Raw genomic sequence first — 18257 nt, 5'->3', positions numbered from 1 at the left:
GGGGTCTCAGCAGTCACACCTGGTGGTGCTTGGGAGACACTGTGGTGCTAGAAACTCAGGTTATGTACATACTAGGCATGCAACCTAACTTGTATAATCTGGCCTGGAGCTGATGATTTTTGAAAGCAAATTTTTCCTCAGGCCAAAGAAAATAAATGTGTCTGTGTTTCCAAACACAAACACAGGCTACTAGATAGCCACAGTGTTCCTTTTTTTGTCAACAGACCCCAGAAGGCTTCCCCAGAAGTGTGATATATCCCTGCTTAACAGCCCCAACAGAAACGGTCTGAATAGAGACGTTTTCAGACCAAGATATCCTCAATCTGGTGTTCTCACCAGGGGCAGGGTTAACACTGAAAGCTGCTGTTGGTGTAAAAATATAAACCTAAAGATGATCCCCAGGAGATATGCTCACTGGAAAAGAGCCTACTCCTGACCGTGGGGTCTGCCCTTCCCCCCTCAGGTGGCCTGTGCTATGTATGAAGTGGTTTCCGTAGGCACCTCTGTCGCGAGCTTGTACCCAGAGCTGTTCACTCTACTCCTGAAGCTGGTCAGCTGCAGCGTGGGTCAGAATATGCCCACTTCTCCTTTAAGGCGCCATCGGCAGTTGGTACAACAGGGAGAACAGCATCAGATAGCAGACCCCTGCAGGTAAATGAGGGACAGATGGGGTCTTCCAGAACTGCTGTGATCCCAGAATCCAGGGGCTGCACCATGGAGACACAGGTTTGAGTTTCCGGCATGCCCTCAGCTCTCCACAAGGAGACAAGTGTTCAGCACCCTTAAGCCTTCCTACTCTTTGTCCCTTCTGTGTAGTTACCTGGTGGAGTTCCACTGCAAATTAAAAGTTACGTCTTCTTCCTTGTAGGCTCTGCTCTATTTCCTTCTAGTCCTCTCACTGAGAACTTTCAAGGAAAGCTAGGACCCTGTGACAGTAAAGGCCACCAAGGAGAGAAGAAAAATTAAATTCCATATCTCATCAAATCTGATTATACTAGTTATAGAAATCAGTGTTATTTTAGTTCTGTTAAAGAAAGAAGGATACCATGAATTAAAGCTTTCTTATACCTTTAAATTTCTGTTTTGTGATAGCCAGGCTTCAAGTTTTTTTTATTCTATGTCAGATTGCTCTGTTTCATGCCATCTTTCATAAATTTTCATTCCAATGTCACACTGAACTTGTAAAAGAAATTTTAATCAGGAGTGCAATGCATATAATTCCAATAATACATGTAATTTTATGAAGATGATAACTGCATAAAGAACTGTTCCCAAATTTATGTGCACATGTTTGATTCCTCTGCCCCTCTCGAAAAGCCTGGCAAGCTACCGAGAGTATCTCGCCCACACAGCAAAGCCTGGCAAGCTCCCCGTGATGTATGCAATATGCCAAACACAGTAACAAGAAGTCTCACAATGGAGACGTTACTGGGCCCTCTCGAGCAAATCGATGAACAATGGGAGGACAGTGCACAGAAAAATAACAACTCATCACAGCCACTGTCTGGCCAACAACTGTAACACAATGCAAAGTACATCCTGACTTCCTAGGTGCTGGCAGAAAAAAAGTAAAAATAAGGTATTCTTTACTTTTCATCCATGAGCCTTCATTTTCTCATGAAAGGTTGAACAGATTATATGGTATCATGACTTAAATGATCTTAATGTTCCCTTTCACTCGAACAGCAAAGAGGTAGATGAAGCTAGTTGTTTGCCCCTTGTACAGCATCCATGTCATGAGTGAGAGAGCATTATGGGGAACAGGAAGTGTGAGCATGGGAATCTACAATCCCTCAATGGGGTTAACTTACTTTTGTGTTTCTTGTTGTCTCCATCAGGCTCTCAACCACAACTCTGAAGTCTGTCCAGGCCCAGGCCATGAAAGAAGGCCTTGCCAAAGAGTCTGAGGAGGGGGACAATTTATGGACCCTCCTCTGTAGTCCCAACACCCACCACATAGGAGTATGTGCTCTGGCCAGGTAATACACAAGGTACTCTAGAAATGACCATAAAGACGAAAAATAAAAATCGTCAAATGCCATCAACTTCACTGACAGCATTGACTATGAACTTATAGCCATGGGGGAAAAAAAAAACAAGAAAAAATAGCAAAGTCGGTGGAGGAAACATGGTGGGATCTAGTCCAAATACCCCCTGCTCAAAAATTAGTGGTGTCCTATAACAATATGTTAGTAATCTCTTTTACAAAGGCTTAATGGCTCCAGGGTGAGATACAACAATCTCCACACATTTTCTTCTCAGGAAATTTTTTTTATTATTATTCATAACAAACAATATAAAATAAATTATTTAGGGCCTGTTCTTGGGGCAGGCTTGGGTGGTGATTGGGAAAATTTTAAATATTGGTGGTGGGAAGGTATAATGGTGGTGGTATTTGTAATGGAATATTGAATGTAATCAATCATCATGTACAATTTCATAAACATAAAAGATCAATAAAAAAAATTTAGTTAGTGGTGTCATAAATAGTTTGGGGCAAATTCTACTTAATTTAGGTGCTTGCCTAGGTTCTTCTAATATTTTAACCACAGTGATCTTTTTCTAATTAAATTTTTGTTTTTAATTATAATAAACACATGAAATAACATAAAATGGACTCCCTTAGCCATTTTAAAACTTTTTATTTTATTTTAGGCATATGGATTACAATGTTGTGAACGATAGGGTTTTATGCATGGAATATTCCAGAACTGCATCCTCCACCAGAGTGTCTACTTCTCTCCACCATTATCTGGTGTCTACCCCTCCACTAGCCTGTTTCTCCTTTCCCCCTGTAGCAAGCTTCCTGCTGGAGACAAGTTTTCAGTGTCTGTTGTCTTTGGACCTTTGTTATTCCCCTACTATGCTTCTTTATATCCCACACATGAGAGATTATTCTGTATATGTCCCTCTGCTTCTGACCAGTTCCACTCACCATGATAGTCTCCAGATTCATTCACAAAGCAGAAAATTGCAGGATTTTCTTTTCGTAGAGCTGAGTATCATTCCACTGTATATATTTGTCATCATTGTTTTGTTTGTTTTGTTTTTATCCATTTATCTATTCTTGGACACTTGGATTCTTTCCAGATTTTGACTATTTTGAATAGTGCTACTATTAACACAGGATTGTCTTTTTTGATTATAGTTCTTGGGCCATTTGGATAGAGGCCAAGAAGTGGAGTTGTTGGGTCATATGGAAGGTCAATTCCTAGTGAGATACAGCCATATTGCTTTCCAAAAAAGATTGAATCAGTAAAAATTCCTACCTTGAGTGATGGTACTATTTTTCTCCAAATATGCATCAACATTGGTTGATTTTGTTCCTTGTATGTGTGCCAGTCTCACTGATGTGAGGTATCTCATCATTCTGATTTGCATTTTCCTGATGATAAGTGAGGAAGGAAGAGCATTTTTCCCTATACTTTTTTTTACATTAATCATTTTTAAGTGATATATTCAGTAACATAAAGTATATTCTCATTGTTAGGCAATCATCCGCACCCCACACACTATAACTTTGCTTATGATATTGCTTTTAGGTTTGTAAGTGGTAAGAAATATACTTATTGCAGCTTGATTCATAACATCCACATTACCTAAATATACTGGTGATCTTTCATTGAGCATTCCTTTATGGATCATTTATTTTCTCAAGAGAAAAAAGATTAAAATGTCTACCATTGTTTAGAAAGAAATGCATCTTGGTTCCACAAGTGGAGAGTGGAGGCTTACATTTTTTTAATCTTTTTTTTTTTTAGTCACCATTGAAAGCATGAAGCTTTTCATAATTAGGTTTCAGTAATACAATGCTCCAACACTGATCCCTTCACCAGTGTCCACTTCCCACCACAAATGCTCCCTACACACACACACACACACACACACACACACACACACACACACACACACACCTGATTTGCCTTCCTCCCACCAGTCTGCTTCTATGACTCATATAAAAGTTTCAGACATAACTTTACTGCCCTCCCAGTTTAATGCTTCCTTCCACTTAGATGTTGCCCCTCCCTGTCCTATCCCACAACACCAACAAGAAGCATGTTTCCTATTGAATATCAGTCCTCATGTTTTTTGTTTCCGTTATCTTGGGGTATGGTATTCGGTAGTCCACCCGTATATGTCTTTATATCCCGAGAGAACTCATTTTGTGTTGATCTCTTTCCCTCTGACCAACTTCACCCAGCATGATATTCTCCAGGCCCCTCCACCTAACAACAAATTTCATGACTTTATCTTTTCTTATGAGCCTTGTGTTTTTTCTAGGAGCATGGCAGTGTGGCAATATGGTGTCATCCTGGACATCATGGAGCAACTATTCCCGTCTCTCACCTCCTCCTCAGAAAACTACCGGATTACGGGCACAGCTTTCTTCTGTGAGGCAAGAAAGCTGCCCAATCCCTAGGGTTGGACCCTCTGGGATTTTTTTTTCTCAGGATCAGGGTTCAGGGGAATTGAAACTAGGGCAAAGGTGTCTTCACAGAGAGCTGGAGTAGTGGAGAGATGCAGCTACTGCCAGAGAGTGAGGGGGATGAGCCCAGCCTCTCTACTTCCTGCCCTCTAGTCTGCAGATAGCAACTTCCTGGCACAGAGAATGGTGCAGAATCACTCATGGAGAGACCAACTCAAAATAAACAAGATACAGGCTGTTGCAACCAATGCAGAGAAGGAGCATCAATTTTAGCTCCCTTTTCTCTACCCTGGTGGTTGGGTTTTCATAACCACTTTGAACTGGTGAAGGCTTACTTCTAGAGCAGTTTCCTACCAGACACTCAGAATCAGCAGAGGGCTTTCTCGTTTGCCCAGATGCAGCTGAAATCTCCTCTTTAACTGTAGCCTTGATGCTTTTAGTGCTTTTCTGAACAGAACCACTCTGGTAATTAAAGTGGAGGGCTATATTGTTTCCAGCTCATGAAGGAGCCATTACTTTGGAAGCATGGGAATCTACGAGATGTGCTGATACTGATGGATCAGAGTTCCTGGGACTCCAATGCCATTTTGAGGCAAATGGCCATCCGAGGGCTTGGGAATGCAGCTTCTGGAGCTCCTCACAAGGTACAAGGTGCTTGTTTGATTGTTTGTTTGTTTGTTAAGAAGTCACGAGGAGAACTTGATCAGCTAAGTAGAGTTTGAAATCAATATTCACTGACCCACACCTCAGGAAAGCAAATAAATTTGGAGCTAGAGAGATAGTACAGTGGATAGGGTGTTTGCTTTGCACACGGCCAACCTGAGTTCAATCCCCGGCATCCTATATGGTTCCCCAAGCACCACCAGGAGTAATTCCTGAGTACAGAACCAGGAGTAAACCCTGAGCATGGCTGAGTGTGGCCCCAGAGACAAAAAAAAAAATTAGAAAAGAAAATACATTAAGTGGAAATCCAAATAAGTTACTGAAGTGGTGGCTCTTAGGTTGACATTCATGAGACCCCCACAGAATTTTAATCCCTTTGTAAGGTGCTTCCTGCCCTATTCCAGATACACATAGAACAATTTTCATGATGAATAAAACTTATTTCAAAATAGGTGAAAAAACATAAGCAGATACTATTAGAATCTATCATCAAAGGCCTCTATCACCTGGCCCGCACTGAAGTTGTCTGTGAAAGCTTGAAGGCTCTAAAAAAGTTCCTGGAGCTGCTCACAGACCGAGATGTGAGCTTCTACTTCAAAGAAATTGTGCTGCAAACAAGAACCTTCTTTGAAGATGTAAGTGAATCTGTTCAGAATCTTTCCTCCCCATAAATAAGGGAACAAGAATGTGCATGCAATGGACAATGTCAGCATCTCATCTGTGATACTTGGCTGACCACAAGGTCACCTGCACAAAAATCACTCCTATACTTCCTGTCAAGGCCATTGACTTCCTGTGTCCCTGGGAACTGATGGCACTCTCTGGCTTGGGAAACTTACCTTAGGACAGACCTTCAGGCAATGAGAACCAAAATTCTGTAGACAAACTACCCAGCAGCCTCGTGCCTCAGAAAGGCAGAGCTCCACTGGGCAGTGTGGGTATCACACTCCCCACTGTTGTATCACATGACTTCCCTCTCCTCTCTCTCCTTTGTGCCCTCCATCTTCCTATCCCTTAGCTCAACTCCCTAATAAAGTACTTGTATCTAATCCGTCATTTCCAAGTTTGCTTTGAAAGAAACACAAATGATAACACTCAAGAGAGGGCTGAGGTCTAAATGCTCCACCTCCAAATCTTCCAGCTCTAAAGCTCAAGGACTCAAAACTCTTGTATGGTTGTTTTTATCAGGGATAAGATAAAGCTTATGGGAGAAATCCAGCCCACAGCCTCTTCCTGTAAATGAAGTTTTGTTGGAACACAGCCACCCTCATTGGTTGCATCTAATCTATGGCTGCTTTCACACTTCATCAACAGAGTTGACTCATTGTTACAGAAACCATATGGTGCACAAAGTCTAAACAAATAGTTGTCTGGCCCTTCACAGAAAAGATTGTTGACCCTTGATCTAGTCCATAGGCCTGATTCCAAAACAGATTAGTCAGAGATCAAAGGCAGAGAAGGGTCATTTTCTTTCATTCCTTCTGGGAAATTTGATTTTATTATTTATTCTTGGTTTATTTACTACAATAAACTTATAACTCTATTTCACATTTAACTGTAATCGCCCTTTTTGAGATCCGGACCTGTTTGTTCATGTTGTGCTCTCAGAGGAATGAGAAAACAGCTAGTTGTCTCCTTTAGTGCATACTTTTAAGCTCTAATGGACTTTATTAAATTATCTGTTTACCTCCTAGTCACCAGACTGAAAAAGTCTTCATTTCCTTCATTATTCATCATAAACCTAATTTTAAGCTCTTTAAATATTTTACCAGCCTGCTACTGTGCTGCATCTCTAAATGAGATCTGAGAAGTATTTAGTAGTGGCTAAAGCAAAATTGCCTCTCAAGTCTCATCTTTTTGTGTGTGTTTGTTCCAATTTCTATTTCAATCTTGTCTTTTCTTCTTAGCTCCTTGGTAATTTATTAACCATAGAGGTAATTTATTAACTATATATACCTGTAGTTGGTGATTTTCCCCTGTTATATTTCTCCAGTTCCCCTTACTAACCTTGGCCTGGGTTTTGAAAACAACTTTCTACTGGCCAATGTCATTGTCCAATTTATCAATGTTATTTTTAATTCTCCTATTGCCCTCAAAAATGCTTATTGGGCTTCCTCTCAATTTTGCATAAGCATCTTCTATAAAATAACAAAGTGTTCTTTTCTCAAATAATTGACTGAAGCCACCCCTGAGAAGTTGTTGCCCTAGAGACAATGATTCTCTTATCTAATAATCATAAGCATCCAATAATCATAACTCCACTTGCAAGTTTTATGACTGGGATATTTCTCAGGATGTTATGGCAGAAGAAAAAAATTGCATTTGTCTTGGTTGAGATTTTTTTGTTATGGCTTTTTGGGTCACACCTGGTGATGCTCAGGGGTAATTCCTGGCTCTGCATTCAGGAATTACTCCTGATGGTGCTTGAGTGACTAGGAGGTAACCATTTGGGATGCCAGGGATCCAACCCAAATTGACTGTGTGCAAGGCAAATGCCCTACCCACTGGACTATCACTCAGGCCCCTGTCTGATATTTTTCTAGTCTGGGGTTTTGCATGAAAGTTAAGTTAGCTAAAACCTGGATCTTAGTTATGAAATGTTCTAGTAATACTCCTTTTCTACAAGTATATTTGTTGTACTTGATGATCTGCAGGAAGGACAGAACAGTGTTGTCCTACATCCTTTCCTCTGGTATTTTTCTATGGCTTATGCATAAAATTATTTAATGGACCAATTGCCACCTCGCATTTCTGCAGTCTGTAAGTGTTATCTTTAAACCTTCAAGATGCAAGAATAAACTCCTATAAATGATAGAACAGAAAACTTGGCTTCTATCCCAGGATCCTTGCCTCTGGTTCCTACACTGCCATCTTCAGCATTTCCCTTACTCTCCATGATCCTATTTTTTCAACTCAAAATACACGTTTATTGAAGCTCCTAGCAGCACTCAGAACAATTTAACCACCTTTATTCTCTGATTTTCATATGGTTCCAGTTGACTGATACTTCCCAATTGACTGATGCCATTATGTCACTGGTTTTTAAAATTCATATTTTAATGTAAATACCTAATTTTATATTCATATATATTATAAAATATATATAACATATTCATTTATGTTATATTCAAATTATACTTTACTATTGCTTTGCTTTATTTTCCTAAAATTAAGTAACTTTTGGAAATATATCTTCACCTTATTCTAAGAACATTTAAAGAACTTTCTTTTCTTTTTGTGAACCTTCTTTTCCATTTTGTGAGATTACCACTTATGTACTTGATTATCTTTCCTGACCTTTTTCCAACAAGTCATTTTTAATTTTCTGGAAGATCTTTTTTGGGGGGTGCATGCTTAGCAGTGTTGGGAGCTATTCAGTGCTTGAAGGTTGCTCCCAAAGTTGCTTAGGGAATCATGCAATGCCAAGGGTTCAATCCAGATCTCCTGCATGCAATCCATGGGTACAACCATTTGAGCACTCACTCCAGTCTTCTAGATCTTTATTAACTTCTTTTTGTGGAATTTTTGTTTATGAGCACACTTCTTAAGCACTTTATCGTCAAAATGAACGCTTTTCTCCCATCACATTATATTGTAGCCCTGTCCTCCCATTGTTCATCAATTTACTCGAGCGAGCCCAGTAACATCTCCATTATGAGACTTGTTGTTATTGTGTTTGACATATTGAATACATCATGGATAGCTTGCCAGGCTTTGCCATGCAGACGAGATACTTTATCAGTAGCTTGCCGGGCTCCCTGAGAGGGGCGGAGGAATTGAACCTGGGCCCACCAGGTCTGCCGCGTGCAAGGCAAATGCCTTACCCACTGTGCTATCGCTCCAACCTCGTATTCACAGAAAATCTTTATGATGGTCCTCCTGTTTGTTGTTTATCTAGATAATATTCTGCTATTCAGGAACACTCATCCCTCTGCCTTTATATGGGTGTTTAAAACTGATTTTTCAGACCTGAAAACAATCAAGACCTTGTCAGAAAATTCATTAGAATCTATTAGATCTCTGAATCATATCAACAAATCTGTCTCCACCATCTTACCCATATTCTTTTAAAAAGCATCCATGTTTTTTAAAGCATCGCTTACCACCCTTGACAAGTAAGGCAGTTGGGTAGCTTCACATATACAAAAGTAGGGCTGTCCACTTTTTCTTAAATTTCTCTCTTTTAGATTTCATTTAAAAATTCCCTAGCTGCCTCTGATACCTTTGAAAAGTATTCACAGGGAGGGCAGGAAATTTTTTCCCCCTCAGTGTTTGGGATTAGGAGAAGTATTTTGGGATTAGGAGAAGGTATTTTAGGAGAGGGGAGGAGCTATTTTTCAGTGTTTGGGATTATGGGAAGTGTCTTGGGCGATTTAGATTGCAGGTTCCATAACTCCAGACTAATAATGTAATCAGGCCAAAGTAAACAGGAATCTTCAAAACTTTTTGCTGCCCAAATCCCTGCCTATCATCCCTATGGTCACATATTCTCATAAATTGCTCAGAGGCAAACAGCAAACATCCAGAGCTATGGAGTCATTTAAATCCAGTACCCAGGGTTCTTTAAACCCATGTTCTGTCTGTAAAGAACTGCCGGGAAACTCAGAAGTGGCTTTGAACCCATAAAAACTGTGGCAAGAATTCAGCATTCCTGTGTTCCTACTTTCCTTTGCTGAAGTGCTGCCGGGAGAGTGGAATTCTGGGTGAAGGGAAAGGAGAAAATGGGGTCCCAAGCAGAAGGGTATTTACCACAGGGATTACCTGGAATAAAAGAGGGACTCACCCACAACACGCCTTCATCCCCCAGGAACAGGATGAAGTTAGACTGACTGCTATCCTCTTATTTGAGAACCTGGCATCACTAACAGGAAGAAGGTGGAAGATTTTTTTTGCTGAAGAAATAAAAAAGAGCATGATTTCATTCCTTCTCCACCTCTGGGACCCCAATCCCAAGATTGGCATTGTAAGTGCACAAATATCTGTGACAGCTCTACTTCCTGGGGCATGGACCAGCTAAAGCGTGCTGGACTAAAAACCAGGCCTGAAGTCTTCTTGCCCAGTGGACCTCAGCCCCAACTGCTGCATGCCTACTTTCCATTTTTCCAAGTTTGTTCTTCCATCCCTAGAGCTGGGAAGGTGCTAGCACTAACTATAAAATCCTCCCTATCCTTAATATCTTACTGCTTCTTTTGCTTCATCAGTGAGTGGTTTGCCCCCACCTCCTCTTCTCCCCCACTACCGCCCCATTTCTGGAAGAGGATCCTAGCATGGATTGTGACAAAGAAAACTCTTCTTTTTTTTTTTCAGGCTTGCCGTGATGTCCTGACCATCTGCATTCCCTTTCTGGGTCTCCAGGAACTCTATGGCATAATAGACCAACTCCTTGACGGTCAAGATCTACCAAGAGCCAGAGATTTCTATAGGCAATTCTGTGTGAAACTGGTGAGAGCACAGTAGGCTGCCTCCAAGAGCAACTAAATAAGAGTACAGGCAAAGATGGGGACAGGAAATATAGCCTGGCCAGACCTGAGCTAGATTGTCCAGGAAGGGTAGCAATGACTCAGATCTGACTGTATACCTGGGGTTGAGTCCTCATAGCCCTATGCCTTCCTGATTAAATCTGGTTTGTATTAGCCATAGGATAGATACTTGGCTTAAAATAATCCGTGGGAATTGGAATTTTCCAAATTCCAATGGGAACTAACTTTCTTCTCTCTCTCTCTCTCTCTCTCTCTCTCTCTCTCTCTCTCTCTCTCTCTCTCTCTCTGCGTTTTGTTTCACACCCAGCAATGCTCAGTTACTCCTGGCTCTGCATTCAGGAATTACTCCTGGCAGTACTGGCGCACCATATGGGATCTTGGGAATTGAACCCGGGTTGGCTGCGTGCAAGGCAAATGCCTTACCCTCCAGCCCCTCCAATGGGAACTTTCACTGGACTCTACTGGACTCTAGATGCCGCTCCTTAGGATTATGGGACTTTGATTCTCATAAAGTCTCATTTTCCAGTGCCTAGTTTGCAATATAATAGTACTAATGTGGTATATCGTAAAATGTAATGCTTTGACCTCACCCACATCTTACAGGCAAAGAAAAACCGGGAAATCTTATGGATCCTCCACACACACTCATTCACCTTCTTCAACAGCAACTGGGAGTCTATCAGAAGCTCTGCTGTCAAACTAACAGGTGAGAACACACCCACGGTCTTCAAGAATCTCTCTGTTATTTCTCATGCTTTACTTCTGCTGGAAGTACCCAAGTGTGCAAACTGGTAAGAGAAGGATAACAAAACAAAAACAAAAAAAAGGAAGAAGAAGAGCTAGAATAGAATCCATTGTGTTCTTGCAAACTGCTCTTCACAAAGGGAACTTTTCTCTTGCAAATGAGCATAGACAACTGACTTTAACTTCTGGTTCTTCTCCCACCAGTCACTACTATACCTTTCATGCTCCTTCTGCTTCCAAGTCATTGTTCTTTTTCCCCAAGTGTGTGCTCTAAGCCTGCTGCCCACACTGAATGCATCACTTCACTTTCCCCCTTCATAGAAACTCTAGTCAACCCAACCTCAGAGTAAACTGAAAGTTTCGACATCCACAATAATGCAAATAGCACATGGGTGGAAGAAGACAGATGACCTTGGTTCTACTGAATAATTCTAGACTGATCACTTCTTTGTTTTACTTCTGTCTAAGCTGTAGAATAAAAGAGAAAAGCAAGTGAACCTCTGGCAAGCCTTCAGTTACAAAATATGGCATCATATCATTAAGCCTGTTCAGCCTAATCAAGCTCACTTTTGAACAGCCCACTTACTTGATCTTGTCTGCTCCACCTTTAACACTTAGTTCAAGCTTAGAGATTCCCTATTGGATCAAGCCTATGAGACAACCTGGCCAGCAACCTGTCTCCCCTTGGGGAAGATGCTATGTGAACCTTTCCAGATATATTCTGTATGGGTGCTTACTTCCAAACTAGGCATTCACATCCCCAGACATCATATGACTCCTATCAGGGCATAGAGTGGAGACACACAGTTTTCTCATCACCAGGCCAGACCATTTGCCAACTGACAAGGCACAGAGTCTGACCTCACCCACTTTGCATGACCCCCTACCCTGTAATGAAATCGGTATTTCTCCTGTTGATGGTAGATGCCATTGTTCTCAACTTGACTGGCCAATACTTGGAATTATTAGACAGAGAACAATTGACCACACGTAAGTACCAACCTTTGTTTCTGCTCAGCGTACTTTATTTTTTTTCTTTTTGGGTCACACCCAGCGATGCAGAGGGGTTACCCCTGGGGCAGTGCTCAGGGGATCCTATGGAATGCTGGGAATTGAACACGAGTCAGCCATATGCAAGGCATATGCCCTACCACCTGTGCTATTGCTCTAGCCCCACATACTTTATATTTAGAGAAAGAAAAACACTCCATATGCTCATAAATTGGGCATCTTAATATCTCACTATTGTGTCTAATGCTCCTAAGACAGCAATATCTCCAGAATGAAAAATAACCCCTACTCCAACCCTTCTCATTCATCATCCCTATAGACAACGGTTTTCCAACCTATCAACCAACTATCACAAGATTGAATCTCTTCTCCCCTTATATCAATGCTGAGATGGATTCTCAGTTTATACCTCCAAATCCTACCTGTTAGGATTAGATGGGAGGATTTGGTCATTTGAACTTGGAGGCCTTCTAGGACTGGCTCTCAATTGAAAACTTCAATCCTGTTTTCCTCTTTCTCTGAACTTTACTACTCTTACCATTTCAGGACTCCAAGCACTTCGGCAAGACCCCTGTTCCAGTGTCCAGAGAGCAGCTGATATTGCTTTGCAAACTCTTCTGAAAAGGTGTAAAGAGATAGGCATACCTCCCTAAACCATCAGGAAATAAACTACTAGGCTTTTTCTATACCTGACTCCTGTTTTCATCTTCTTAAGTCAAAAACTGGTAGCATCTGGAGGAAAGAAATGGTACCTAGGATAAAAATCTTGAAGCAGTGGTCTATATCTTACTCTGGAGGCTTATATTAGAAAAAATGAGTGGGGCTGGAGCAATAACACAGTGGGTTGCCTTGTACGAGGCCAACCCGGGTTCGATTCCCAGCATCCCATATGGTCCCCTGAGCACCACCAGAGGTGATTCCTGAGTGCAGATCCAGATGTAACCCCTGTGCATTGCTGGGTGTGACCCAAAAAGCAAAAAAAAAAAAAAGAGCGAGTATCATCCCCTCGAGAGAAACCCTGTCAGGAGAGTGGATGGGTGGATGGCCATATGGCTTTGCACAGATAGTTCTCTATTTTGAGAAGCTTAAATCCCAGATCATATCAATAAATAAAGGGGGAAAAAAACCTTGATACAATATTACTTCTATTAAGAAAGAGGCCAGGATTGCCCAGTTAAATATTCTGAATTTTCTGGAGCAACATCTCTGAACTCTGCAATATCAACCTCACAGCAGGAGCACACCAGGTTGGATGAAAATGTAAAGAAGAAACCAGATAATCTCAACTAACAAAAGCATTAACACAAAAGGCTTAAATAACAACAACAAAGTAAGCCCTAGCAAGCCCTCAATAAGGACATGTCCCCATGGTGGTATACAACAACTTTCACAACTTTTCTTCTATGAAGATTTTTTGATTTTTCCATTAGCCATTTAGTGATAACAAGCAATATAAAATAGATTATTGTGATCCTGCTATGGGGCAGGCTGGAGGGGTGATTGGGAAAATAGAGGCAATGGTTGAGGGAAAGTGACAGTGGTGGTGGGATTGGTGTTAGAATGCCTGTAATAAATCATTATGAACAACTTTGTAAACTACAGTGTTTAAATAAAGTTGGGGGAATTTTTTTTTAAATAAAAAGGCCATTGCCATTTGCACTACCAAGTTCTTTCATAACTTTTCCTACTTTCAATTATAGCCCACATTCTTCTTCCTAAAAAGCAATCTTATAAACTAACCTGCTTATTCTATCTCAGGTTGAAATTTATGTGCCAAAACTATGCCAGGTACTGTTGTACCAAAAAAAATTGATAATCTATTAAGTTTCATGGTTTCCTTGATCTTTTTATCTCAGAGTATTCCTACTGTTGAACTATGCATGTGTGCATGTGTGCATGTGTTAATGTCATAGTATCTAAATCATTATTCTTTATTACAAAGTATATCTGAAAAGTCACATACTAGAATGTATGTTTTGTGTATGGTTTATGGGCATAAAAATGTTTCTAAAACAGCTCCTGAGAGTCATTTAATAATTAGCATCTAACATTTTGATCGTTCATTAGCAAAATTATTAAATTGATGTCAGCAAGAATTCACAAATTCCTTTTGTCAATATACTAAATTCTTTTTCCCAAAACTATTTGAGGAAGAATCTTCTATTTCTACAAAACTTTGTAGGGACCAAAGATATACCTTATTTCAGAAATTATAGACCTTTAATTTATTCACATTAATCAAATATTTACTAAACAATTCTAATGTACAAAACACTGGGACTAAAAACTATGAGAAAGGGAAAAAAAGGAAATTTCTGTCTTCATGAGGTTTGCATTCTGTGATATCTATGCTTAAATTCCAGAGGTTGGAGCCAGTTCAGCCTCCAATGCCTCTTGCCGCCAAGAATTCGTTTGGTCTCCTCCCACAATAAATAGAAATGACCCAAGCAACCAAAGCAATATAAGAGACATGACAAGATTGTGGCTTCTAGGGCAAGGTCATAAATGCCGTTGCACTCTCTTGAATCACTCTCTGCTGCCATGTCTTGAAGATGCTCCAGCATAATCACACAGGTGCATTCTTGGGGTCAGAACTTTCATTAAATTCACAGTGGAATCTGAAGCCATTATAAAGTATCACATGTATAAGATAGAGCAACACACCAAAAAAATAAGAAATGTGAATAAGTAAAATTTAGTTTATCTCTTTTGGTGGATTATTTTATGTTAAATTACTTTTGAAAAAGCACTTCCCAAGAGAACTCTCTACAGAATGAAAATATCTTACATCTACACTGATTAATTTAGGGGTCATTAGTCACATTGGTACCTGAGTACTTGCCAAGTGAATAGTAAATATAAAAAATTACATTTTTGGGTTTTTTTGGGGGTCACACCCAGCAATGCACAAGGGTTACTCCTGGTTCATGCACTCAGGAATTACTCTTGGCCGTGCTCAGGGGACCATATGGGATGCTGGAAATCAAACACAGTTCGGGCCATATGCAAGGCAAACGCCCTACCCACTGTGCTGTCACTCCAGCCTCCTACATATTTATTTATTTATTTATTTATTTATTTATTTATTATTAGTGAAACACCATGAAGTACAGTTATAGACTTACAAGGTGTTGTGCTTGGGTTTCAGTTATGCAATGATCGAGTACCCATCCCACCACCAGTGCCCATTCTCCACCCCCACCAATACCAGTATCCCTCCCACCCCCCCATCCCCCATCCCACCGTGCCTCTGTGGCAGGGCACTCCCTTTTGTTCTATCTATCCTTTTGGGTGCTGTGGTCTGCAGAAGAGACATTGGGTGGCAATCATGTTCGGTCCATAGATTACTTTCAGCAGGCATCTCCCATCCTGGGCAGATCTTCCCAGCACCCTTTATTTGGTGCTCCCTTTTCTATCTGAGCTGCCTTTACCCCTGGAGTGTGCAGCTGGCCTCTAAGCCATGGAGTGAACAACCTGGTATTTATCACAGCTGTTCTCGAGTGATAGTCTCTTATTTTGTTACTTTATGTTACCCAGATGAATGCAATCTTTCTATGTCTGTCCCTCTCTTTCTAACTCATTTCACTTAGCATAATATTTTCCATGTAGTACCACTTGTATGTAAATTTCATGACTTCATTTTTTCCAACAACTGCATAGTACTCCATTGTGTAGATGTACTAAAGTTTCTTTAACCAGTCATCTGTTCTTGTGCACTCAAGATTTTTCCATATTCTAGCTATTGTAAACAGTGCCACAATGAACAAACAAATGCAGATGTCACTTCGACTATAATTTTTGGCCTCTCCGGGGTATATTCCCAGGAGTGGTATTGCTGGGTCAAATGGGAGCTCAATTTCTAATTTTTTGAGAATTGTCCATGCTGTTTTCCAAAAGGGTTGAACCAGTCAGCATTCCCACCAGCAGTGAAGGAGGGTCCCTTTCTCACCACATCTGCGCCAACACAGGTTGCTATTATTCTTTTGAATGTGGGCCAGTCTCTGTGGTGTGAAATGATATCTCATTGTTGTATTGATCTGAATTTCCCTGATAATTAATGATGTAGAGCATTTTCTCATGTGCCTTTTAGCCATTCAGATTTCTTCTTAGAGAAAGTCTCTGTTCATTTTGTTGCCCCACTTCTTGATGGGGTTGGATGTTTTCTTCTTGTGGAGCTCAACCAGTACTTTGTATATCCTTGATATCAACCCCTTGTCGGATGTGTATTGGAAGAATATCCTTTCCCATGCTGTATCCCTTCTTTGTACTTTGGTCACTGTTTCTTTGGAGGTGCAGAAGCTTCTTAGTTTAAGATAGTCCCATTTGTCTATCTCTGTTTTCACTTGCTTGGCCAGTGGCGTGACATCTTTGAAGATACCATTAGCTTCAATGTCATGGAGGGTTTTGTCTTCAATGTACCTTATGGATCCTGGTCTGATGTTGAGGTCTTGGATCCATTTTTATCTTACTTTTGTACATGGTGTTAGGCAAAGATCTAAGCCCAGTTTTTTGCATGTAGTCGTCCAGTTTTGCCAGCACCATTTGTTAAAAAGGCTTTCCTTACTCCATTTCGCATTTCTTGCCCCATTATCAAAGATTAGATGATCATATGTTTAAGGGGAGATGTCAGTATATTCAACCCTGTTGCATAGGTCTGCAGCTCTGCCTTTGTTCCAGTACCATGCTGTTTTAATTATTACTGCTTTGTAGTAGAGTTTGAGGTTCGGAAGATTAATTCCTCCCATTTTCTTTTTCCCAAGAACTGCTTTAGCTATTCGAGGGGTCTTATTCTTCCATATAAATTTCAGGAGTGTTTGCTCCACTTCTTTGAAGAATGTCATGGGTATCCTAATAGGGATCACATTGAATTTGTACAGTGCTTTGGGAAGTATTGCCATTTTGACAATATTAATTCTCCTGATCCATGAGCAGGGGATATTTTTCCATTTCCAGGCGTCCTCTTTTAGTTCAAGAAGGAGGGTTTTGTAGTTTTCTTTGTACAGGTCCTTTACTTCCTTAGTTAAACTAATTCCTAGGTAGTTGATTTTCTGTTGTACAATTGTGAATGGGATTTTTTTCTTCATGTCATTTTCTTCTTTCTATTTGTGTATAGGAAACCATGGACTTTTGGGTATTGATTTTATAGTCTGCAACTTTACTCTACAAGTCTATGGTTTCTAGGAGTTTCTTGGTAGAGGTTTTAGGGTTCTCTAAGTGTAGTATCATATCATCTGCGAATAGTGAGAGCTTGATTTCTTCCTTTCTTACTTGGATGCCCTTAATATCTTTTTCTTGCCTAACCGCTATTGCAAGTACTTCCAGTACTATATTGAACAGTAGTGGAGAGAGTGGGCATCCTTGTCTCATCTCTGATCATCCTTGTCTCATCTCTGATCTTAGGGGGAAGGCTCTCAGTTTTTCCCCACTGAGAATGATGCTTGCTGTAGGCTTTTGGTAGATGGCTTTAACTATATTGAGGAAAGTCCCCTCTATCCCCATTTTGGCGAGGGTTTTCATCATAAAGGGGTGCTGGATCTTGTCAAATGCTTTCTCTGCATCTATTGATATAATCATACGGTTTTTATCTTTTCTTTTGTTGGATTATGTTGGATTATGGTTGATTATGTTGATTGATTTCCGAATTTTAAACCATCCTTGCATCCCCGGAATGAATCCCACTTGGTCATGGTGGATGATCTTTTTGATGAGTTGTTGAATTCTATTTGCTAGTATTTTGTTCAGAATCTTCGTATCCATGTTCATCAGGGATATCAGCCTGTAGTTTTCTTGTGTGTGTGTGTGTGTGTGTGTGTGTGTGTGTTGTCTTTGTTTCCTTTTGGTATTAGAGAGATATGGGCTTCATAGAAACTGTTTGGGAGAGTTTTTTTTTCAATTTCCTGAAAAAGCTTGAGAAGGAATGGCAGTAGGTCCTC

At 40.5% G+C, this 18257-nt stretch overlaps 1 protein-coding gene across 1 annotated transcript in view; it reads left to right on the top strand.

Annotated features, from left to right (window-relative positions):
* Positions 1–12977, top strand: part of MROH2B (maestro heat like repeat family member 2B) — an 89135-nt gene extending 76158 nt beyond the window's left edge. The window contains exons 33-42 of the mRNA XM_056112021.1: positions 464–651; positions 1839–1979; positions 4282–4396; positions 4924–5070; positions 5542–5724; positions 9897–10052; positions 10397–10531; positions 11173–11275; positions 12238–12303; positions 12871–12977. Coding sequence (XP_055967996.1) covers positions 464–651; positions 1839–1979; positions 4282–4396; positions 4924–5070; positions 5542–5724; positions 9897–10052; positions 10397–10531; positions 11173–11275; positions 12238–12303; positions 12871–12977 — 1341 coding nt within the window. The remainder of the gene's footprint in view (positions 1–463; positions 652–1838; positions 1980–4281; positions 4397–4923; positions 5071–5541; positions 5725–9896; positions 10053–10396; positions 10532–11172; positions 11276–12237; positions 12304–12870) is intronic.
* The last annotated feature ends 5280 nt before the right edge of the window (positions 12978–18257 follow it).

This window comes from Sorex fumeus, unplaced genomic scaffold (assembly GCF_029834395.1).
Source record: "Sorex fumeus unplaced genomic scaffold, SorFum_2.1 ptg000015l, whole genome shotgun sequence".
NCBI lineage: Eukaryota > Metazoa > Chordata > Mammalia > Eulipotyphla > Soricidae > Sorex > Sorex fumeus.
The sequence above is the reverse complement of the archived record's forward strand: the minus strand, read 5'-3'. Positions and strand labels throughout refer to the sequence as shown.